At 41.1% G+C, this 25000-nt stretch overlaps 2 protein-coding genes across 11 annotated transcripts in view; both read left to right on the forward strand.

Moving 5' to 3' along the window:
• The window catches only part of LOC133535858 (nucleolar complex protein 3 homolog), a 28522-nt gene extending 26800 nt beyond the window's left edge, over positions 1 to 1722 (forward strand). For all 4 annotated transcript variants that reach the window (XM_061875846.1, XM_061875850.1, XM_061875847.1 and 1 more), the window contains 2 exons: positions 163 to 247; positions 1180 to 1722. In XM_061875846.1, coding sequence (XP_061731830.1) covers positions 163 to 247; positions 1180 to 1311 — 217 coding nt within the window. In that variant the 3' untranslated portion in view covers positions 1312 to 1722. The remainder of the gene's footprint in view (positions 1 to 162; positions 248 to 1179) is intronic.
• A 182-nt stretch (positions 1723 to 1904) lies between these two features.
• Positions 1905 to 25000, forward strand: part of acta2 (actin alpha 2, smooth muscle) — a 25112-nt gene continuing 2016 nt past the window's right edge. Inside the window, exons 1-7 of one of the 7 annotated variants that reach the window (XM_061875853.1) lie at positions 1905 to 2089; positions 2170 to 2475; positions 2572 to 2617; positions 4075 to 4215; positions 4312 to 4440; positions 7448 to 7558; positions 10348 to 10432. In XM_061875853.1, coding sequence (XP_061731837.1) covers positions 4087 to 4215; positions 4312 to 4440; positions 7448 to 7558; positions 10348 to 10432 — 454 coding nt within the window. In that variant the 5' untranslated portion in view covers positions 1905 to 2089; positions 2170 to 2475; positions 2572 to 2617; positions 4075 to 4086. Of the gene's footprint in view, positions 2090 to 2169; positions 2618 to 2643; positions 2687 to 4071; positions 4216 to 4311; positions 4441 to 7447; positions 7559 to 10347; positions 10433 to 25000 lie in introns of those variants that run through there. The other 6 variants (XM_061875854.1, XM_061875851.1, XM_061875852.1 and 3 more) reach the window with 6 other exon arrangements.

The following is a 25000-nucleotide window of genomic DNA, read 5'->3' on the forward strand; positions in this document are numbered from 1 at the left end:
TCAATTCTGTTAATATCTCCCTCTCTCCTTTGCAAGTTTTGAATACGTCCATGTTGGCCCAGCACCCTCGGGCAGCACATGCTGTGGGCATGGAGGGTGCACATACCCACCCTATCGACACACTTCATTCTCACCTTCTGGCTTTTCCTACTTCCTGTCCAGGTCCCCAGTGCAGTTGTTTGACGATTACACCATGAAGGACATGACCTTTAACCCCCCTGTGGCCCCACCCAGCCACAGGAAGAAGGTACACACACACACACACACACACTGCGTCTTTAGGACCTGCCTTATATCAAGACGTGTATTTACAACCTTGATAATATGTACATACTGTGCAAATGTAAAAAAGCTTGTTGTGAAAAACGAGTTGGAATTTCATAAGAAAAACTTGGAATTTTGGCAGTATTATAATAAAAGTCCTCATTTTAGTCAACTTTTGACAAGAAAAACTGAACATTTGTGCCTTAAAAGTTGGAATTGTACTCAATAACAGTCGCAATTTTATAAGAAAACTTTAAAATGTTGGCAGTCTAATAATAATCTGAATTTGACTTGGCAAAGTTATGACAAAAGTCATAATTGTACTCCAGAAACATCACTTTTTTACAAGAACAACAAACAATGGGCAATATTGAGATAACTGTCAGAATTTTATATGACAAATGTTGCCATTTTGCATTAAAAAGTCATCATTATACTTTTAGGAGAAAATATTACAGAAACATACAAGTATGAGAAATTGTTCTTCAAACTGCTTTTAGTTCATTTATTTTTAATTTTTGTTTGTCATTGGTTTTTAATCTTCATTATTTACTTCATTATTACAGTATGTGTCCATATACATATTTGATTTATTTTTTTAATTTATTCATCTTGGCCAACGGGGCAGCATTTCAATTTCTTACATACACTTGTTATTTCATATGTTGACCAAAGGGGGTGGATTTTTAAAAGCGACACACAGTCAAATAGAAGAATCCCTCCTTTTTGGGAGCACCCTCATGTTGACAGATATCACCACAAATGAGACATTGTCTATTATTATTTCATCACTTGTTCACACCTCCTCATATGGAAGATACTTTTCCGTCTTCATGTCTCAAGGAGGCTACAAATACAAGAACACACACACACACACACAAACTCGGGAGTAAGAGTTGTGTGTGTTCCTGTCAGGATGTCTTCCAGTGGAACACCACACTGCTCCATGCTGACTTGCAGGAAATGATTGACAGCGTCTTGACTGCCAGCGAGGAGGCGGAGCTTGACTTTACTAGTACACACACATGCAGCAAACCTACTCAGTGATGTCATCATCGTGTGTGATATCATTGTGTGTGAATTCATCCTCTGTGATATCGAGTGTGTGTAATGTCGTCATTGTGTGTGTGTGTGTGTGTGTGTGTGTGAGATGTCATCGTCTGTGATGTCATCATCGTGTGTGTGCGTGATGTCATGGTGTGTGATGTCATGGTGTGTGTGATCTAGTCTGTGACGTCATCATGGTGTGCGATGTCATCTGCCGTCTACAATGTGGAATAAAACCAAGTGTTTTTGCTGACAATCCAAGCCACCGAGTCCTGTTAAGACCTTTTAAAAAGGGTTAACTTCCACTGTCATTGCTACTTTGACTTTAACGCACCTCGTGTGTGTGTGTGTGTGTGTGTGTGTGTGTGATTATCATTGCTACTTGAACGTCATTAAAAACATTTTAACATACGTATCATTTAACGTCATTTTTAAAAATTGTTAACATTCCACGCATTTTCATGTCCACAAACACGGCTCTGATTTTTAGTCAGTGTGTGTGTGTGTGTGTGTGTGCGTGTGTGTGTGCGTGTGCGCGAGTGATGAGGACAATGTGAAGAAGGGGTGGGGGTCCCATCATGAAGAAGGGGTGGGGGTCCCATCATGTCCTCACATGAGATGAGTGGGCGGGACTTGTCTCCTTCACCTCCTTATAAGGAGTGGCTGATTTCCCTCACATCGCTTGTAGTGGGCGGAGCCTGCACAAGCCTCTGCTGTCCTTTTAAGGAGAAGTCTCTCCTTCTGCTCCTGAAGGGGGCGTGTCCAAAGACGCACCAAGGTGAGCACAAGGTGGACAGGTCTCGTCTTTCTTCAAGCTCCGCCCCTTAAGGTGACACAGATGTTGACCTTTGCCCTCAGCAGCACAAAGCATGATGGGAGAAAGCCCTAGAAGGATGAGAGGAGGAAGACCTTGGCGTCCTCTCCATGTTTGGAAGGAAGGAGGGAGGGAGGAGGGAAGGAGGCTTCTTAAGGTCGCTGCCTTGAGCTCAGACTCTCACCTCTTCTCTGCTGACCACACCTTCATCACCAGGTAACATCTTCATCATCATCACCTCTTCTCTGCTGACCACACCTTCATCACCAGGTAACATCTTCATCATCATCACCTTCTTTATCTTCATCATCACATCTTCTCTGCTGACCACACCTTCATCACCAGGTAACATCTTCATCATCATCACCTTCCTTATCTTCATCATCACCTCTTCTCTGCTGACCACACCTTCATCGCCAGGTAACAGCTTCATCATCACCTTCTTTATCTTCATCATCACCTCTTCTCTGCTGACCACACCTTCATCGCCAGGTAACATCTTCATCATCACCTTCTTTATCTTCATCATCACCTCTTCTCTGCTGACCACACCTTCATCACCTTCTTTATCTTCATCTCCTCTTCCTCATCACTACCTTGCTTATCTTTACCACCTCCTCTTCATATTCACCTTCTTCATCTTCACCTCCTCTTCCTCATCATCACCTTCATCTTCATCATCTTCAGCTGCTCTTCCTCATCGTCACCTTCTTTATCTTCATCACCTTCACCTCTTCATCATCACCTTCTTTATCTTCAGTATCTTCACCTCTTCCTCATCTTCATCACCTTCACCTCCTCTTCCTCATCATCACCTTTATTTTCATCACCTTCACCTCTTCCTCATCACCACCTTTATCACCTTTGTCTTCAGCATCTTCAGCTCTTCTTCCTCATCACCTTCACCTCTTCCTCATCACCACCTTCATCACCTTTATCTTCAGCTCTTCTTCCTCATCCTCTTCACCTCTTTGTCATCATCACCTTCATCACCACCTTCTTTATCTTCACCTCCTCACCTCCATGTGCCTGAGGTGAGATGTGTGTTGAGAATGGTGTGACCAGCACACGTGACCAAATATGGTCATGGAAGCATGAGGGGCAGGAGAAATGAGCTCCACTTCTTCGTGTCCAAATTAGGTGGTGTTTGTGTGTGTTGTCCCACAGAGTCCTAGCATGGAATGAGGTGGTGTTTGTGTGTGTTGTCCCACAGAGTCCTAGCATGGAATGAGGTGGTGTTTGTGTGTGTTGTCCCACAGAGTCCTAGCATGGAATGAGGTGGTGTTTGTGTGTGTTGTCCCACAGAGTCCTAGCATGGAATGAGGTGGTGTTTGTGTGTGTTGTCCCACAGAGTCCTAGCATGGAATGAGGTGGTGTTTGTGTGTGTTGTCCCACAGAGTCCTAGCATGGAATGAGGTGGTGTTTGTGTGTGTTGTCCCACAGAGTCCTAGCATGGAATGAGGTGGTGTTTGTGTGTGTTGTCCCACAGAGTCCTAGCATGGAATGAGGTGGTGTTTGTGTGTGTTGTCCCACAGAGTCCTAGCATGGAATGAGGTGGTGTTTGTGTGTGTTGTCCCACAGAGTCCTAGCATGGAATGAGGTGGTGTTTGTGTGTGTTGTCCCACAGAGTCCTAGCATGGAATTAGGTGGTGTTTGTGTGTGTTGTCCCACAGAGTCCTAGCATGGAATGAGGTGGTGTTTGTGTGTGTTGTCCCACAGAGTCCTAGCATGGAATGAGGTGGTGTTTGTGTGTGTTGTCCCACAGAGTCCTAGCATGGAATGAGGTGGTGTTTGTGTGTGTTGTCCCACAGAGTCCTAGCATGGAATTAGGTGGTGTTTGTGTGTGTTGTCCCACAGAGTCCTAGCATGGAATGAGGTGGTGTTTGTGTGTGTTGTCCCACAGAGTCCTAGCATGGAATGAGGTGGTGTTTGTGTGTGTTGTCCCACAGAGTCCTAGCACCATGTGTGACGAGGAGGACAGCACCGCCCTGGTCTGCGATAACGGATCGGGTCTTTGCAAAGCCGGATTCGCCGGAGACGACGCCCCCAGAGCCGTCTTCCCTTCCATCGTGGGACGGCCTCGACACCAGGTGAGTCTCAAACAGTGCCTGAAGGACCCCACGCTCCTACAGTGTGTGTGTGTGTGTGTGTGTGTGTGTGTGTGTGTGTGTGTGTGTGTGTGTCAGGGTGTGATGGTAGGCATGGGACAGAAGGACAGCTACGTAGGAGACGAGGCTCAGAGCAAGAGAGGAATCCTCACACTCAAATATCCCATAGAACATGGAATCATCACCAACTGGGACGACATGGAGAAGGTCCCACACACTACTTCCTGTCCCACACACACCACTTCCTGTCCCACACACTACTTCCTGTCCCACACACCACCTCCTGTCTGACACAGCACTTCCTGTTCCACACAGCACTTCCTGTCTGACACAACACTTCCTGTTCCACACAGCACTTCCTGTCCGACTCAGCACTCCGCTTCCTGTCCGACACAGCATTTGACTTCCTGTCCGACACAGCACTTGACTTCCTCTCCGACACAGCACTTGACTTCCTGTCCGACACAGCACTTGACTTCCTCTCCGACACAGCACTTGACTTCCTGTCCGACACAGCACTTGACTTGGTGTCCGACACAGCACTTGACTTCCTGTCCGACACAGCACTTGACTTCCTGTCCGACACAGCACTTGACTTCCTGTCCGACACAGCACTTGACTTCCTGTCCGACACAGCACTTGACTTGGTGTCCGACACAGCACTTGACTTGGTGTCCGACACAGCATTTGACTTCCTGTCCGACACAGCACTTGACTTGGTGTCCGACACAGCACTTGACTTCCTGTCCGACACAGCACTTGACTTCCTGTCCGACACAGCACTTGACTTGGTGTCCGACACAGCACTTGACTTCCTGTCCGACACAGCACTTGACTTCCTGTCCGACACAGCACTTGACTTCCTGTCCGACACAGCACTTGACTTCCTGTCCGACACAGCACTTGACTTGGTGTCCGACACAACACTTGACTTGGTGTCCGACACAGCACTTGACTTGGTGTCCGACACAGCACTTGACTTCCTGTCCGACACAGCACTTGACTTGGTGTCCGACACAGCACTTGACTTCCTGTCCGACACAGCACTTGACTTCCTGTCCGACACAGCACTTGACTTCCTGTCCGACACAGCACTTGACTTCCTGTCCGACACAGCACTTGACTTGGTGTCCGACACAGCACTTGACTTGGTGTCCGACACAGCATTTGACTTCCTGTCCGACACAGCACTTGACTTGGTGTCCGACACAGCACTTGACTTCCTGTCCGACACAGCACTTGACTTCCTGTCCGACACAGCACTTGACTTGGTGTCCGACACAGCACTTGACTTCCTGTCCGACACAGCACTTGACTTCCTGTCCGACACAGCACTTGACTTCCTGTCCGACACAGCACTTGACTTCCTGTCCGACACAGCACTTGACTTGGTGTCCGACACAACACTTGACTTGGTGTCCGACACAGCACTTGACTTCCTGTCCGACACAGCACTTGACTTGGTGTCCGACACAGCACTTGACTTCCTGTCCGACACAGCACTTGACTTCCTGTCCGACACAGCACTTGACTTGGTGTCCGACACAGCACTTGACTTGGTGTCCGACACAGCATTTGACTTCCTCTCCGACACAGCACTTGACTTCCTGTCCGACACAGCACTTGACTTCCTGTCCGACACAGCACTTGACTTGGTGTCCGACACAGCATTTGACTTCCTCTCCGACACAGCACTTGACTTCCTGTCCGACACAGCACTTGACTTGGTGTCCGACACAGCACTTGACTTCCTGTCCGACACAGCACTTGACTTCCTGTCCCACTCAGCACTTGACTTCCTGTCCGACACGGCACTTGACTTGGTGTCCGACACGGCACTTGACTTGGTGTCCGACACAGCACTTGACTTCCTGTCCGACACAGCACTTGACTTCCTGTCCGACACAGCACTTGACTTGGTGTCCGACACAGCACTTGACTTCCTGTCCGACACAGCACTTGACTTCCTGTCCCACTCAGCACTTGACTTCCTGTCCGACACGGCACTTGACTTCCTGTCCGACACAGCACTTGACTTCCTGTCCCACTCAGCACTTGACTTCCTGTCCGACACGGCACTTGACTTGGTGTCCGACACGGCACTTGACTTGGTGTCCGACACAGCACTTGACTTCCTGTCCGACACAGCACTTGACTTCCTGTCCGACACAGCACTTGACTTGGTGTCCGACACAGCACTTGACTTCCTGTCCGACACAGCACTTGACTTCCTGTCCGACACAGCACTTGACTTCCTGTCCGACACAGCACTTGACTTCCTGTCCGACACAGCACTTGACTTGGTGTCCGACACAGCACTTGACTTGGTGTCCGACACAGCACTTGACTTCCTGTCCGACACAGCACTTGACTTCCTGTCCGACACAGCACTTGACTTCCTGTCCGACACAGCACTTGACTTGGTGTCCGACACAGCACTTGACTTGGTGTCCGACACAGCACTTGACTTCCTGTCCGACACGGCACTTGACTTCCTGTCCGACACAGCACTTGACTTCCTGTCCGACACAGCACTTGACTTGGTGTCCGACACAGCACTTGACTTGGTGTCCGACACAACACTTGACTTGGTGTCCGACACAGCACTTGACTTCCTGTCCGACACAGCACTTGACTTCCTGTCCGACACAGCACTTGACTTGGTGTCCGACACAGCACTTGACTTCCTGTCCGACACAGCACTTGACTTGGTGTCCGACACAGCACTTGACTTGGTGTCCGACACAGCACTTGACTTGGTGTCCGACACAGCACTTGACTTCCTGTCTGACACAGCACTTGACTTCCTGTCCGACACAGCACTTGACTTGGTGTCCGACACAGCACTTGACTTGGTGTCCGACACAGCACTTGACTTGGTGTCCGACACAGCACTTGACTTGGTGTCCGACACAGCACTTGACTTCCTGTCCGACACAGCACTTGACTTGGTGTCCGACACAGCACTTGACTTCCTGTCCGACACAGCACTTGACTTGGTGTCCGACACAGCACTTGACTTGGTGTCCGACACAGCACTTGACTTCCTGTCCGACACAACACTTGACTTCCTGTCCGACACAGCACTTGACTTCCTGTCCGACACAGCACTTGACTTCCTGTCCGACACAGCACTTGACTTCCTGTCCGACACAGCACTTGACTTGGTGTCCCCCACACAGCTTTAAAAGTGTGCTGTCTTGTGATTGGTCAGATCTGGCATCACTCCTTCTACAACGAGCTGCGAGTGGCCCCTGAGGAACATCCCACCCTCCTCACTGAGGCTCCACTCAACCCCAAGGCCAACCGCGAGAAGATGACCCAGGTCACCAACACCTCATGTCTCTCATCTCATGTCTCTCATCTCATGTCTCACATACACCCATCTCATGTCTCTCATCTCATGTCTCACATACACCCATCTCATGTCTCTCATCTCATGTCTCTCATGCACTCGTCTCATGTCTCTCATCTCATGTCTCACATACACCCGTCTCATGTCTCTCATCTCATGTCTCATGCACTCGTCTCATGTCTCACATCTCATGTCTCTCATCACATGTCTGACATACACCCATCTCATGTCTCTCATCACATGTCTCACATACACCCGTCTCATGTCTCTCATCTCATGTCTCACATACACCCGTCTCATGTCTCTCATCTCATGTCTCATGCACTCGTCTCATGTCTCACATCTCATGTCTCTCATCACATGTCTGACGTACACCCATCTCATGTCTCTCATCACGTCTCACATACACCCGTCTCATGTCTCTCATCTCATGTCTCACATACACCCGTCTCCTGTCTCTCATCTCATGTCTCACATCTCATGTCTTTCATCTCATGTCTCACATCTCATGTCTCTCATCTCATATCTCGTGTCTCACACATACACATCTCATGTCTCACACATACACATCTCATGTCTCACACATACACGTCTCATGTCTCACATCTCATCTCTTTCATACAGATGTCTCACATATCAAGTCTCTCATCTCATGTCTCACACCTCATGTCTCATCTTATGTCTCACATCTCATGTCTCGCACATACACGTCTCACACATACACGTCACATGTCTCACATCTCATCTCTTTCATGCAGATCTCTCACGCATACACGTGTCATGTCTCTCATGTCTCATCTCATGTCTCACACATAGACGTCTCATGTCTCTCATCTCATGTCTCACATCTCATCTCTTTCATACAGATGCCTCTCATCTCATGTCTCTATTATGTCTCATGTCTCATGTCTCACACATACACGTCTCGTCTCACATGTAATCTCTTTCATACAGATGTCTCACACATACACGTCTCATGTCTCTCATCTCATGTCTCACACATACATGTCTCATACACGTCTCTCATACATGTCTCACATCTCATGTCTCGCACATACACGTCACATGTCTCACATCTCATCTCTTTCATACAGATCTCTCACACATACACGTCTCGTGTCTCTCATCTCATGTCTCACACATACACGTCTCATGTCTCTCATCTCATGTCTCACACATACACGTCTCATGTCTCTCATCTCATGTCTCACACATACACGTCTCATACACGTCTCTCATACATGTCACATCTCATATCTCACACATACACGTCTCATGTCTCTCATCTCATGTCTCACACATACACGTCTCATGTCTCTCATCTCATGTCTCACACATACACGTCTCATGTCTCACATCTCATCTCTTTCATACACATGTCTCACATCTCATGCCTAACACATACACATCTCGTCTCACATCTCATGCCTAACACATACACATCTCATCTCACATACTTGTGTCTCGTACATCTCATGTTTCTCATACATGTCTCACATGCACACGTCTCATGTCTCTCATCTCATGTCTGTCACACACACGTGTCATGTCCCTCATCTCATGTCTTTCATACACACGTCTCATGTCTCTCATGCATGTCTCTCATCTCATGTCTCACACATACACGTCTCATGTCTCATCTCATGTTTCACATGGACATTTCTCATGTCTCTCATGTCTCACATTCACATGTCTCATCTCTTTCATACACGTCTCACATCTCTCGTGTCACACAAACAGGTCTCATGTCTCACATACTTGTCTCTCATACATGTCTCATGTCTCTCATCTCATGTCTCACATACTTGTCTCTCATACATGTCTCACATACACACCTCATCTCACATACTTGTAAATACATCTCATGTCTTTCATACACACGTCTTATGTCTCATACATGTCTCACATGCACACGTCTCATGTCTCTCACACACACGTCTCATGTCCCTCATCTCATGTTTTTCATACACACGTCTCATGTCTTTCATACATGTCTCATGTCGCTCATCTCATGTCTCACACATACACGTCTCATGTCTCATCTCACGTTTCACATGGACACTTCTCATGTTTCACATCCACACGTCTCATGTTTCTCATACATGTCTCATTTCTCTCATCTCATTCATACACATGTCTCACACATACCTGTTTCATGTCTCTCATACACGTCTCACATGGACACGTCTCTTGTCTTTCATCTCATGTCTCACACACGTCTCATGTCTCTCATGCATGCCTCATGTCTTTCATACATATGTCTCATCTCATGTGTCTCACATACGTCTCATGTTTCAGACACACACGCGTCTCATGTTTCAGACACACACACACACAGGTTTCATGTCTCAGACACGCACACACAGATACACAAAGGTGTCATGTCTCAGACACACACACACACACGTCTCGTCTCAGACACACACACACACACACACGTCTCATGTCTCAGATACACACACACACGTCTCGTCTCAGACACACACACACACACGTCTCGTCTCAGACACACACACGCACACACATTTTAGAAACGCACACACGTCTCATGTCTCAGATACACACACACACACGTCTCGTCTCAGACACACACACACTTTTAGAAACACACACACGTCTCATGTCTCAGATACACACACACACACACACATTGGTTTCATGTCTCAGACACACACACCCAGATACACAAAGGTGTTATGTCTCAGACACACAGGTGTCATACAGGTGATGATGATGATTGTGTGTGTGTGTGTGTTCAGATCATGTTTGAGACCTTCAATGTCCCCGCCATGTACGTGGCCATCCAGGCTGTCCTCTCTCTCTACGCCTCTGGACGCACTACAGGTCATTTCTTACCTACCTACCTCTGCACAGGATTTGTGTTTACTAGTAACCAGTATAGAATAGAATAGATCTTTATTGTATAACAAAATTGCAAGCCAACGCATTTAGTGAAAATTCATAATGAGACATAAGAACATGCTACTAAGATAAATAGATACAAATGAGACATAAGAACATGCTACTAAGATAAATAGATACAAATGAGACATAAGAACATGCTACTGAGATAAATAGATACAAATGAGACATAAGAACATGCTACTAAGATAAATAGATACAAATGAGACATAAGAACATGCTACTAAGATAAATAGATACAAATGAGACATAAGAACATGCTACTAAGATAAATAGATACAAATGAGACATAAGAACATGCTACTAAGATAAATAGATACAAATGAGACATAAGAACATGCTACTGAGATAAATAGATACAAATGAGACATAAGAACATGCTACTGAGATAAATAGATACAAATGAGACATAAGAACATGCTACTAAGATAAATAGATACAAATGAGACATAAGAACATGCTACTAAGATAAATAGATACAAATGAGACATAAGAACATGCTACTAAGATAAATAGATACAAAGGAGACATAAGAACATGCTACTAAGATAAATAGATACAAAGGAGACATAAGAACATGCTACTAAGATAAATAGATACAAATGAGACATAAGAACATGCTACTAAGATAAATAGATACAAATGAGACATTAGAACATGCTACTGAGATAAATAGATACAAATGAGACATAAGAACATGCTACTAAGATAAATAGATACAAATGAGACATAAGAACATGCTACTAAGATAAATAGATACAAATGAGACATAAGAACATGCTACTGAGATAAATAGATACAAATGAGACATAAGAACATGCTACTAAGATAAATAGATACAAATGAGACATAAGAACATGCTACTGAGATAAATAGATACAAATGAGACATAAGAACATGCTACTAAGATAAATAGATACAAATGAGACATAAGAACATGCTACTAAGATAAATAGATACAAATGAGACATAAGAACATGCTACTAAGATAAATAGATACAAAGGAGACATAAGAACATGCTACTAAGATAAATAGATACAAAGGAGACATAAGAACATGCTACTAAGATAAATAGATACAAATGAGACATAAGAACATGCTACTAAGATAAATAGATACAAATGAGACATTAGAACATGCTACTAAGATAAATAGATACAAATGAGACATAAGAACATGCTACTAAGATAAATAGATACAAATGAGACGTAAGAACATGCTACTAAGATAAATAGATACAAATGAGACATAAGAACATGCTACTAAGATAAATAGATACAAATGAGACATAAGAACATGCTACTAAGATAAATAGATACAAATGAGACATAAGAACATGCTACTGAGATAAATAGATACAAATGAGACATAAGAACATGCTACTGAGATAAATAGATACAAATGAGACATAAGAACATGCTACTAAGATAAATAGATACAAATGAGACATAAGAACATGCTACTAAGATAAATAGATACAAATGAGACATAAGAACATGCTACTAAGATAAATAGATACAAATGAGACATAAGAACATGCTACTAAGATAAATAGATACAAATGAGACATTAGAACATGCTACTGAGATAAATAGATACAAATGAGACATAAGAACATGCTACTAATATAAATAGATACAAATGAGACATAAGAACATGCTACTAAGATAAATAGATACAAATGAGACATAAGAACATGCTACTAAGATAAATAGATACAAATGAGACATAAGAACATGCTACTAAGATAAATAGATACAAATGAGACATTAGAACATGCTACTGAGATAAATAGATACAAATGAGACATAAGAACATGCTACTAAGATAAATAGATACAAATGAGACATTAGAACATGCTACTAAGATAAATAGATACAAATGAGACATAAGAACATGCTACTGAGATAAATAGATACAAATGAGACATAAGAACATGCTACTAAGATAAATAGATACAAATGAGACATAAGAACATGCTACTAAGATAAATAGATACAAATGAGACATAAGAACATGCTACTGAGATAAATAGATACAAATGAGACATAAGAACATGCTACTGAGATAAATAGATACAAATGAGACATAAGAACATGCTACTAAGATAAATAGATACAAATGAGACGTAAGAACATGCTACTAAGATAAATAGATACAAATGAGACATAAGAACATGCTACTGAGATAAATAGATACAAATGAGACATAAGAACATGCTACTGAGATAAATAGATACAAATGAGACATAAGAACATGCTACTAAGATAAATAGATACAAATGAGACATAAGAACATGCTACTAAGATAAATAGATACAAATGAGACATAAGAACATGCTACTAAGATAAATAGATACAAATGAGACATAAGAACATGCTACTGAGATAAATAGATACAAATGAGACATAAGAACATGCTACTAAGATAAATAGATACAAATGAGACATAAGAACATGCTACTAAGATAAATAGATACAAATGAGACATAAGAACATGCTACTAAGATAAATAGATACAAATGAGACATAAGAACATGCTACTAAGATAAATAGATACAAATGAGACATAAGAACATGCTACTAAGATAAATAGATACAAATGAGACATAAGAACATGCTACTAAGATAAATAGATACAAATGAGACATAAGAACATGCTACTAAGATAAATAGATACAAATGAGACATAAGAACATGCTACTAAGATAAATAGATACAAATGAGACATAAGAACATGCTACTAAGATAAATAGATACAAATGAGACACAAGAACATGCTACTGAGATAAATAGATACAAATGAGACATAAGAACATGCTACTAAGATAGATACAAAGGAGACATAAGAACATGCTACTGAGATAAATAGATACAAATGAGACATAAGAACATGCTACTGAGATAAATAGATACAAATGAGACATAAGAACATGCTACTAAGATAAATAGATACAAATGAGACATAAGAACATGCTACTAAGATAAATAGATACAAATGAGACACAAGAACATGCTACTGAGATAAATAGATACAAATGAGACATAAGAACATGCTACTAAGATAAATAGATACAAATGAGACATAAGAACATGCTACTAAGATAAATAGATACAAATGAGACATAAGAACATGCTACTGAGATAAATAGATACAAATGAGACATAAGAACATGCTACTAAGATAAATAGATACAAATGAGACATAAGAACATGCTACTAAGATAAATAGATACAAATGAGACATAAGAACATGCTACTAAGATAAATAGATACAAATGAGACATAAGAACATGCTACTAAGATAAATAGATACAAATGAGACATAAGAACATGCTACTAAGATAAATAGATACAAATGAGACATAAGAACATGCTACTAAGATAAATAGATACAAATGAGACATAAGAACATGCTACTAAGATAAATAGATACAAATGAGACATAAGAACATGCTACTAAGATAAATAGATACAAATGAGACATAAGAACATGCTACTAAGATAAATAGATACAAATGAGACACAAGAACATGCTACTGAAATAAATAGATACAAATGAGACATAAGAACATGCTACTAAGATAAATAGATACAAAGGAGACATAAGAACATGCTACTAAGATAAATAGATACAAAGGAGACATAAGAACATGCTACTAAGATAAATAGATACAAATGAGACATAAGAACATGCTACTAAGATAAATAGATACAAATGAGACATAAGAACATGCTACTAAGATAAATAGATACAAATGAGACATAAGAACATGCTACTAAGATAAATAGATACAAATGAGACATAAGAACATGCTACTGAGATAAATAGATACAAATGAGACATAAGAACATGCTACTGAGATAAATAGATACAAATGAGACATAAGAACATGCTACTAAGATAAATAGATACAAATGAGACATAAGAACATGCTACTAAGATAAATAGATACAAATGAGACATAAGAACATGCTACTGAGATAAATAGATACAAATGAGACATAAGAACATGCTACTGAGTAACCAGTTTGTGTGCTTACTAGTAACCATACTGTGTGTTAACTAATAACAAATGTGCATGTTTTAAACTAGTAACGTGTGTTAACTAGTAGTTTGTGTGTTTATTAAGCAGTAACCAGTGTGTATGTGTGTTAACTAGTAACCCATGTGTGTTAAGTAGTAACCAGTGTGTGTGTTAACTAGTAACCAGTGTGTGTGTGTGAGTTAAGTAGTATGTGGGGTGCTTGTGTTTAGTAGTAACCAGTGTGTGCGTGGCAAGTAGTAAGCTGTGTGTTAACTAGTAACCAGTGTGTTAAGTAGTAAGCGGTGTGCGTTTGTTAAGTAGTAACCAATGTGTTAAGTTGTAACCAGTGTGTTAAGTAGTAAGTGGTGTGTGTGTTAACTAGTAACCAGTGTGTTAAGTAGTAAGCGGTGTGCGTTTGTTAAGTTGTAACCAGTGTGTTAAGTAGTAAGCGGTGTGCGTTTGTTAAGTAGTAACCAATGTGTTAAGTTGTAACCATTGTGTTAAGTAGTAACCAGTGTGGTAAGTGGTAAGTGGTGTGTGTGTTAACTAGTAACCAGTGTGTTAAGTAGTAACCAGTGTGTTTGTGTATGTTAAGTAGTAAGCGGTGTGTTAAGTAGTAAGTGGTGTGCGTGTGTTAAATAGTAACCAGTATGTGTGTGTTAAGTAGTAACCTGTGTGTGTGTGTGTGTTACGTAGTAACCGGTGTGTGTGTGTTAAGTAGTAACCAGTGTGTGTGTGTGTGTGTTAAGTAGTAAGCGGTGTGCTTGTGTTAACTAGTAACCAGTGTGTTAAGTAGTAAGCGGTGTGCGTTTGTTAAGTTGTAACCAGTGTGTTAAGTAGTAAGCGGTGTGCGTTTGTTAAGTAGTAACCAATGTGTTAAGTTGTAACCATTGTGTTAAGTAGTAACCAGTGTGTTAAGTGGTAAGTGGTGTGTGTGTTAACTAGTAACCAGTGTGTTAAGTAGTAACCAGTGTGTTTGTGTATGTTAAGTGGTAAGCGGTGTGTTAAGTAGTAAGTGGTGTGCGTGTGTTAAATAGTAACCAGTATGTGTGTGTTAAGTAGTAACCAGTGTGTGTGTGTGTTACGTAGTAAGCGGTGTGTTAAGTAGTAACCGGTGTGTGTGTGTGTGTGTGTGTTAAGTAGTAAGCGGTGTGCTTGTGTTAACTAGTAACCAGTGTGTTAAGTAGTAAGTGGTGTGCGTGTGTTAAATAGTAACCAGTATGTGTGTGTTAAGTAGTAACCAGTGTGTGTGTTACGTAGTAAGCGGTGTGTTAAGTAGTAACCGGTGTGTGTGTGTTAAGTAGTAACCAGTGTGTGTGTGTGTGTGTTAAGTAGTAAGCAGTGTGCTTTTGTTAACTAGTAACCAGTGTGTTAAGTAGTAAGTGGTGTGCGTGTGTTAACTAGTAACCAGTGTGTTAAATAGTAAGCAGTGTGCTTGTGTTAACTAATAACCAGTGTGTTAAGTAGTAAGCTGTGTGTGTGTTAAGTAGTAAGCGGTGTGTTAAGTAGTAAGCGGTGTGCGTGTGTTAAATTGTAACCAGTGTGTGTGTGTTAAGTAGTAACCAGTGTGTGTGTGTTACGTAGTAAGCGGTGTGCGTGTGTTAAATAGTAACCTGTGTGTGTGTGTTAAGTAGTAACCAGTGTGTGTGTTAAGTAGTAAGCGGTGTGCTTGTGTTAACTAGTAACCAGTGTGTTAAGTAGTAAGTGGTGTGCGTGTGTTAACTAGTAACCAGTGTGTTAAATAGTAAGCAGTGTGCTTGTGTTAACTAGTAACCAGTGTGTTAAGTAGTAACCAGTGTGTGTGTGTGTGTGTTAAGTAGTAAGCGGTGTGTTAAGTAGTAAGCGGTGTGCGTGTGTTAAATAGTAACCATTGTGTGTGTGTTAAGTAGTAACCAGTGAATGTGTGTGTGTTAAGTAGTAAGTGGTGTCAGTGTGTTAAGTAGTAAGCAGTGTGCTTGTGTTAACTAGTAACCAGTGTGTGAGGTAGTAAGTGGTGTGCGTGTGTTAAGTAGTAACCAGTGTGTTAAGTAGTAAGCAGTGTGTTAACTAGTAACCAGTGTGTTAAGTTGTAAGCAGTGTGCTTGTGTTAACTAGTAACCAGTGTGTTAAGTAGTAAGCAGTGTGCTTGTGTTAACTAGTAACCAGTGTGTTAAGTAGTAACCAGTGTGTTAAGTAGTAAGCGGTGTGTGTGTGTTAACTAGTAACCAGTGTGTTAAGTAGTAAGGTGTGTGTGTATGTGTGTTAAGTAGTAACCAGTGTGTGTGTGTGTTAAGTAGCAAGCGGTGTGTTAAGTAGTAAGCGGTGTGCTTGTGTTAACTAGTAACCAGTGTGTTAAGTAGTAAGCAGTGTGTGTTAACTAGTAACCAGTGTGTCAAGTAGTAAGCTGTGTGTGTGTGTTAAGTAGTAACCAGTGTGTGTGTGTTAAGTAGTAAGCGGTGTGTTAAGTAGTAAGCGGTGTGCGTGTGTTAAATTGTAACCAGTGTGTGTGTGTTAAGTAGTAACCAGTGTGTGTGTGTTACGTAGTAAGCGGTGTGCGTGTGTTAAATAGTAACCTGTGTGTGTGTGTTAAGTAGTAACCAGTGTGTGTGTTAAGTAGTAAGCGGTGTGCTTGTGTTAACTAGTAACCAGTGTGTTAAGTAGTAAGTGGTGTGCGTGTGTTAACTAGTAACCAGTGTGTTAAATAGTAAGCAGTGTGCTTGTGTTAACTAGTAACCAGTGTGTTAAGTAGTAACCAGTGTGTGTGTGTGTGTGTTAAGTAGTAAGCGGTGTGTTAAGTAGTAAGCGGTGTGCGTGTGTTAAATAGTAACCATTGTGTGTGTGTTAAGTAGTAACCAGTGAATGTGTGTGTGTTAAGTAGTAAGTGGTGTCAGTGTGTTAAGTAGTAAGCAGTGTGCTTGTGTTAACTAGTAACCAGTGTGTGAGGTAGTAAGTGGTGTGCGTGTGTTAAGTAGTAACCAGTGTGTTAAGTAGTAAGCAGTGTGTTAACTAGTAACCAGTGTGTTAAGTTGTAAGCAGTGTGCTTGTGTTAACTAGTAACCAGTGTGTTAAGTAGTAAGCAGTGTGCTTGTGTTAACTAGTAACCAGTGTGTTAAGTAGTAACCAGTGTGTTAAGTAGTAAGCGGTGTGTGTGTGTTAACTAGTAACCAGTGTGTTAAGTAGTAAGGTGTGTGTGTATGTGTGTTAAGTAGTAACCAGTGTGTGTGTGTGTTAAGTAGCAAGCGGTGTGTTAAGTAGTAAGCGGTGTGCTTGTGTTAACTAGTAACCAGTGTGTTAAGTAGTAAGCAGTGTGTGTTAACTAGTAACCAGTGTGTCAAGTAGTAAGCTGTGTGTGTGTGTTAAGTAGTAACCTGTGTGTGTGTGTTAAGTAGTAAGCGGTGTGTTAAGTAGTAAGCGGTGTGCGTGTGTTAAATAGTAACCAGTGTGTTAAGTGGTAAGCGGTGTGTGTTAAGTAGTAACCAGTGTGTTAAGTAGTAAGCTGTGTGTGTGTGTTAAGTAGTAACCTGTGTGTGTGTGTGTTACGTAGTAACCGGTGTGTGTGTGTTAAGTAGTAACCAGTGTGTGTGTGTGTGTGTTAAGTAGTAAGCGGTGTGCTTGTGTTAACTAGTAACCAGTGTGTTAAGTAGTAAGCGGTGTGCGTTTGTTAAGTTGTAACCAGTGTGTTAAGTAGTAAGCGGTGTGCGTTTGTTAAGTAGTAACCAATGTGTTAAGTTGTAACCATTGTGTTAAGTAGTAACCAGTGTGTTAAGTGGTAAGTGGTGTGTGTGTTAACTAGTAACCAGTGTGTTAAGTAGTAACCAGTGTGTTTGTGTATGTTAAGTGGTAAGCGGTGTGTTAAGTAGTAAGTGGTGTGCGTGTGTTAAATAGTAACCAGTATGTGTGTGTTAAGTAGTAACCAGTGTGTGTGTGTGTTACGTAGTAAGCGGTGTGTTAAGTAGTAACCGGTGTGTGTGTGTGTGTGTGTGTTAAGTAGTAAGCGGTGTGCTTGTGTTAACTAGTAACCAGTGTGTTAAGTAGTAAGTGGTGTGCGTGTGTTAAATAGTAACCAGTATGTGTGTGTTAAGTAGTAACCAGTGTGTGTGTTACGTAGTAAGCGGTGTGTTAAGTAGTAACCGGTGTGTGTGTGTTAAGTAGTAACCAGTGTGTGTGTGTGTGTGTTAAGTAGTAAGCAGTGTGCTTTTGTTAACTAGTAACCAGTGTGTTAAGTAGTAAGTGGTGTGCGTGTGTTAACTAGTAACCAGTGTGTTAAATAGTAAGCAGTGTGCTTGTGTTAACTAATAACCAGTGTGTTAAGTAGTAAGCTGTGTGTGTGTTAAGTAGTAAGCGGTGTGTTAAGTAGTAAGCGGTGTGCGTGTGTTAAATTGTAACCAGTGTGTGTGTGTTAAGTAGTAACCAGTGTGTGTGTGTTACGTAGTAAGCGGTGTGCGTGTGTTAAATAGTAACCTGTGTGTGTGTGTTAAGTAGTAACCAGTGTGTGTGTTAAGTAGTAAGCGGTGTGCTTGTGTTAACTAGTAACCAGTGTGTTAAGTAGTAAGTGGTGTGCGTGTGTTAACTAGTAACCAGTGTGTTAAATAGTAAGCAGTGTGCTTGTGTTAACTAGTAACCAGTGTGTTAAGTAGTAACCAGTGTGTGTGTGTGTGTGTTAAGTAGTAAGCGGTGTGTTAAGTAGTAAGCGGTGTGCGTGTGTTAAATAGTAACCATTGTGTGTGTGTTAAGTAGTAACCAGTGAATGTGTGTGTGTTAAGTAGTAAGTGGTGTCAGTGTGTTAAGTAGTAAGCAGTGTGCTTGTGTTAACTAGTAACCAGTGTGTGAGGTAGTAAGTGGTGTGCGTGTGTTAAGTAGTAACCAGTGTGTTAAGTAGTAAGCAGTGTGTTAACTAGTAACCAGTGTGTTAAGTTGTAAGCAGTGTGCTTGTGTTAACTAGTAACCAGTGTGTTAAGTAGTAAGCAGTGTGCTTGTGTTAACTAGTAACCAGTGTGTTAAGTAGTAACCAGTGTGTTAAGTAGTAAGCGGTGTGTGTGTGTTAACTAGTAACCAGTGTGTTAAGTAGTAAGGTGTGTGTGTATGTGTGTTAAGTAGTAACCAGTGTGTGTGTGTGTTAAGTAGCAAGCGGTGTGTTAAGTAGTAAGCGGTGTGCTTGTGTTAACTAGTAACCAGTGTGTTAAGTAGTAAGCAGTGTGTGTTAACTAGTAACCAGTGTGTCAAGTAGTAAGCTGTGTGTGTGTGTTAAGTAGTAACCAGTGTGTGTGTGTTAAGTAGTAAGCGGTGTGTTAAGTAGTAAGCGGTGTGCGTGTGTTAAATTGTAACCAGTGTGTGTGTGTTAAGTAGTAACCAGTGTGTGTGTGTTACGTAGTAAGCGGTGTGCGTGTGTTAAATAGTAACCTGTGTGTGTGTGTTAAGTAGTAACCAGTGTGTGTGTTAAGTAGTAAGCGGTGTGCTTGTGTTAACTAGTAACCAGTGTGTTAAGTAGTAAGTGGTGTGCGTGTGTTAACTAGTAACCAGTGTGTTAAATAGTAAGCAGTGTGCTTGTGTTAACTAGTAACCAGTGTGTTAAGTAGTAACCAGTGTGTGTGTGTGTGTGTTAAGTAGTAAGCGGTGTGTTAAGTAGTAAGCGGTGTGCGTGTGTTAAATAGTAACCATTGTGTGTGTGTTAAGTAGTAACCAGTGAATGTGTGTGTGTTAAGTAGTAAGTGGTGTCAGTGTGTTAAGTAGTAAGCAGTGTGCTTGTGTTAACTAGTAACCAGTGTGTGAGGTAGTAAGTGGTGTGCGTGTGTTAAGTAGTAACCAGTGTGTTAAGTAGTAAGCAGTGTGTTAACTAGTAACCAGTGTGTTAAGTTGTAAGCAGTGTGCTTGTGTTAACTAGTAACCAGTGTGTTAAGTAGTAAGCAGTGTGCTTGTGTTAACTAGTAACCAGTGTGTTAAGTAGTAACCAGTGTGTTAAGTAGTAAGCGGTGTGTGTGTGTTAACTAGTAACCAGTGTGTTAAGTAGTAAGGTGTGTGTGTATGTGTGTTAAGTAGTAACCAGTGTGTGTGTGTGTTAAGTAGCAAGCGGTGTGTTAAGTAGTAAGCGGTGTGCTTGTGTTAACTAGTAACCAGTGTGTTAAGTAGTAAGCAGTGTGTGTTAACTAGTAACCAGTGTGTCAAGTAGTAAGCTGTGTGTGTGTGTTAAGTAGTAACCAGTGTGTGTGTGTTAAGTAGTAAGCGGTGTGTTAAGTAGTAAGCGGTGTGCGTGTGTTAAATAGTAACCAGTGTGTTAAGTGGTAAGCGGTGTGTGTTAAGTAGTAACCAGTGTGTTAAGTAGTAAGCTGTGTGTGTGTGTTAAGTAGTAACCAGTGTGTTAAGTAGTAAGCTGTGTGTGTGTGTTAAGTAGTAACCAGTGTGTTAAGTAGTAAGCTGTGTGTGTGTGTTAAGTAGTAACCAGTGTGTTAAGTAGTAAGCTGTGTGTGTTGGTTAAGTAGTAACCAGTGTGTGTGTGTTAAGTAGTAAGCGGTGTGTTAAGTAGTAAAGGGTGTGCGTGTGTTAAGTAGTAAGCGGTGTGTTTGTGTTAGGGTGGTAAGCAGTGTGCTTGTGTTAAGTAGTAAGCGGTGTCATAAGTAGTAAGCGGTGTGTTAAGTAGTAAGCGGTGTGTTAAGTAGTAAGCAGTGTGTTAAGTAGTAAGCGGTGTGTTAAGTTAGTAGTAAGTGGTGTGTTAAGTTAGTAGTAAGCGGTGTGTTAAGTTAGTAGTAAGCGGTGTGTTAAGTAGTAAGCGGTGTGTTAAGTAGTAAGCGGTGTGTTAAGTAGTAAGCGGTGTGTTAAGTAGTAAGCGGTGTGTTAAGTAGTAAGCGGTGTGTTAAGTAGTAAGCGGTGTCATAAGTAGTAAGCGGTGTGTTAAGTAGTAAGCGGTGTGTTAAGTAGTAAGCGGTGTGTTAAGTAGTAAGCGGTGTGTTGAGTAGTAAGCGGTGTGTTAAGTAGTAAGCGGTGTGTTAAGTTAGTAAACGGTGTGTTAAGTAGTAAGCGGTGTGTTAAGTAGTAAGCGGTGTGTTAAGTAGTAAGCGGTGTGTTAAGTTAGTAAGCGGTGTGTTAAGTTAGTAAGCGGTGTGTTAAGTAGTAAGCGGTGTGTTAAGTAGTAAGCGGTGTGTTAAGTAGTAAGCGGTGTGTTAAGTTAGTAAGCGGTGTGTTAAGTTAGTAAGCGGTGTGTTAAGTTGTAAGCGGTGTGTTAAGTAGTAAGCGGTGTGTTAAGTAGTAAGCGGTGTGTTAAGTTAGTAAACGGTGTGTTAAGTAGTAAGCGGTGTGTTAAGTAGTAAGCGGTGTGTTAAGTAGTAAGCGGTGTGTTAAGTTAGTAAACAGTGTGTTAAGTAGTAAGCGGTGTGTTAAGTTAGTAAACGGTGTGTTAAGTAGTAAGCGGAGTGTTAAGTTAGTAAACAGTGTGTTAAGTAGTAAACGGTGTGTTAAGTAGTAAACGGTGTGTTAAGTTAGTAAACGGTGTGTTAAGTAGTAAGCGGTGTGTTAAGTTAGTAAACAGTGTGTTAAGTAGTAAGCGGTGTGTTAAGTAGTAAGCGGTGTGTTAAGTTAGTAAACGGTGTGTTAAGTTAGTAAACAGTGTGTTAAGTAGTAAACGGTGTGTTAAGTTAGTAAACGGTGTGTTAAGTAGTAAGCGGTGTGTTAAGTTAGTAAACAGTGTGTTAAGTAGTAAGCGGTGTGTTAAGTTAGTAAACAGTGTGTTAAGTAGTAAACGGTGTGTTAAGTAGTAAGCGGTGTGTTAAGTTAGTAAACAGTGTGTTAAGTAGTAAGCGGTGTGTTAAGTTAGTAAACAGTGTGTTAAGTAGTAAACGGTGTGTTAAGTAGTAAGCGGTGTGTTAAGTTAGTAAACAGTGTGTTAAGTAGTAAGCGGTGTGTTAAGTAGTAAGCGGTGTGTTAAGTAGTAAGCGGTGTGTTAAGTTAGTAAACAGTGTGTTAAGTAGTAAACGGTGTGTTAAGTTAGTAAACGGTGTGTTAAGTAGTAAGCGGTGTGTTAAGTTAGTAAACAGTGTGTTAAGTAGTAAACGGTGTGTTAAGTTAGTAAACGGTGTGTTAAGTAGTAAGCGGTGTGTTAAGTTAGTAAACAGTGTGTTAAGTAGTAAACGGTGTGTTAAGTAGTAAACGGTGTGTTAAGTAGTAAGCGGTGTGTTAAGTAGTAAGCGGTGTGTTAAGTAGTAAGCGGTGTGTTAAGTAGTAAACAGTGTGTTAAGTAGTAAACGGTGTGTTAAGTAGTAAACAGTGTGTTAAGTAGTAAGCGGTGTGTTAAGTTAGTAAACAGTGTGTTAAGTAGTAAGCGGTGTGTTAAGTTAGTAAACAGTGTGTTAAGTAGTAAACGGTGTGTTCAGTTAGTAAACGGTGTGTTAAGTAGTAAGCGGTGTGTTAAGTTAGTAAACAGTGTGTTAAGTAGTAAACGGTGTGTTAAGTAGTAAACGGTGTGTTAAGTAGTAAGCGGTGTGTTAAGTAGTAAGCGGTGTGTTAAGTAGTAAGCGGTGTGTTAAGTAGTAAACAGTGTGTTAAGTAGTAAACAGTGTGTTAAGTAGTAAACGGTGTGTTAAGTAGTAAACGGTGTGTTAAGTAGTAAGCGGTGTGTTAAGTAGTAAGCGGTGTGTTAAGTAGTAAGCGGTGTGTTAAGTAGTAAACAGTGTGTTAAGTAGTAAACGGTGTGTTAAGTAGTAAGCGGTGTGTTAAGTAGTAAACAGTGTGTTAAGTAGTAAACGGTGTGTTAAGTAGTAAACAGTGTGTTAAGTAGTAAACGGTGTGTTAAGTAGTAAACAGTGTGTTAAGTAGTAAACGGTGTGTTAAGTTAGTAAACGGTGTGTTAAGTAGTAAGCGGTGTGTTAAGTTAGTAAACAGTGTGTTAAGTAGTAAGCGGTGTGTTAAGTAGTAAGCGGTGTGTTAAGTAGTAAGCGGTGTGTTAAGTAGTAAGCGGTGTGTTAAGTAGTAAACGGTGTGTTAAGTAGTAAGCGGTGTGTTAAGTTAGTAAACAGTGTGTTAAGTAGTAAGCGGTGTGTTAAGTAGTAAGCGGTGTGTTAAGTAGTAAGCGGTGTGTTAAGTAGTAAGCGGTGTGTTAAGTAGTAAGCGGTGTGTTAAGTAGTAAGCGGTGTGTTAAGTTAGTAAACAGTGTGTTAAGTAGTAAACGGTGTGTTAAGTTAGTAAACGGTGTGTTAAGTAGTAAGCGGTGTGTTAAGTTAGTAAACAGTGTGTTAAGTAGTAAACGGTGTGTTAAGTTAGTAAACGGTGTGTTAAGTAGTAAGCGGTGTGTTAAGTAGTAAACGGTGTGTTAAGTAGTAAAGGGTGTGTTAAGTAGTAAGCGGTGTGTTAAGTAGTAAGCGGTGTGTTAAGTAGTAAGCGGTGTGTTAAGTTAGTAAACGGTGTGTTAAGTAGTAAGCGGTGTGTTAAGTAGTAAGCGGTGTGTTAAGTAGTAAGCGGTGTGTTAAGTTAGTAAGCGGTGTGTTAAGTAGTAAGCGGTGTGTTAAGTTAGTAAACGGTGTGTTAAGTAGTAAGCGGTGTGTTAAGTAGTAAGCGGTGTGTTAAGTAGTAAGCGGTGTGTTAAGTTAGTAAGCGGTGTGTTAAGTTAGTAAGCTGTGTGTTAAGTAGTAAGCGGTGTGTTAAGTAGTAAGCGGTGTGTTAAGTAGTAAGCGGTGTGTTAAGTAGTAAGCGGTGTGTTAAGTAGTAAACAGTGTGTTAAGTAGTAAGCGGTGTGTTAAGTTAGTAAACAGTGTGTTAAGTAGTAAACGGTGTTTTAAGTTAGTAAACGGTGTGTTAAGTAGTAAGCGGTGTGTTAAGTTAGTAAACAGTGTGTTAAGTAGTAAACGGTGTGTTAAGTAGTAAACGGTGTGTTAAGTAGTAAGCGGTGTGTTAAGTAGTAAGCGGTGTGTTAAGTTAGTAAACAGTGTGTTAAGTAGTAAACGGTGTTTTAAGTTAGTAAACGGTGTGTTAAGTAGTAAGCGGTGTGTTAAGTAGTAAGCGGTGTGTTAAGTAGTAAGCGGTGTGTTAAGTAGTAAGCGGTGTGTTAAGTAGTAAGCGGTGTGTTAAGTAGTAAGCGGTGTGTTAAGTAGTAAGCGGTGTGTTAAGTAGTAAGCGGTGTGTTAAGTAGTAAACAGTGTGTTAAGTAGTAAGCGGTGTGTTAAGTAGTAACCGGTGTGTTAAGTTAGTAAACAGTGTGTTAAGTAGTAAACGGTGTTTTAAGTTAGTAAACGGTGTGTTAAGTAGTAAGCGGTGTGTTAAGTTAGTAAACAGTGTGTTAAGTAGTAAACGGTGTGTTAAGTAGTAAACGGTGTGTTAAGTAGTAAGCGGTGTGTTAAGTAGTAAGCGGTGTGTTAAGTAGTAAGCGGTGTGTTAAGTAGTAAACAGTGTGTTAAGTAGTAAACGGTGTGTTAAGTAGTAAACGGTGTGTTAAGTAGTAAGCGGTGTGTTAAGTAGTAAGCGGTGTGTTAAGTAGTAAGCGGTGTGTTAAGTAGTAAGCGGT

The sequence above is a fragment of the Nerophis ophidion genome, linkage group LG17 (genome assembly GCF_033978795.1).
Source record: "Nerophis ophidion isolate RoL-2023_Sa linkage group LG17, RoL_Noph_v1.0, whole genome shotgun sequence".
Taxonomy (NCBI): Eukaryota; Metazoa; Chordata; class Actinopteri; order Syngnathiformes; family Syngnathidae; genus Nerophis; species Nerophis ophidion.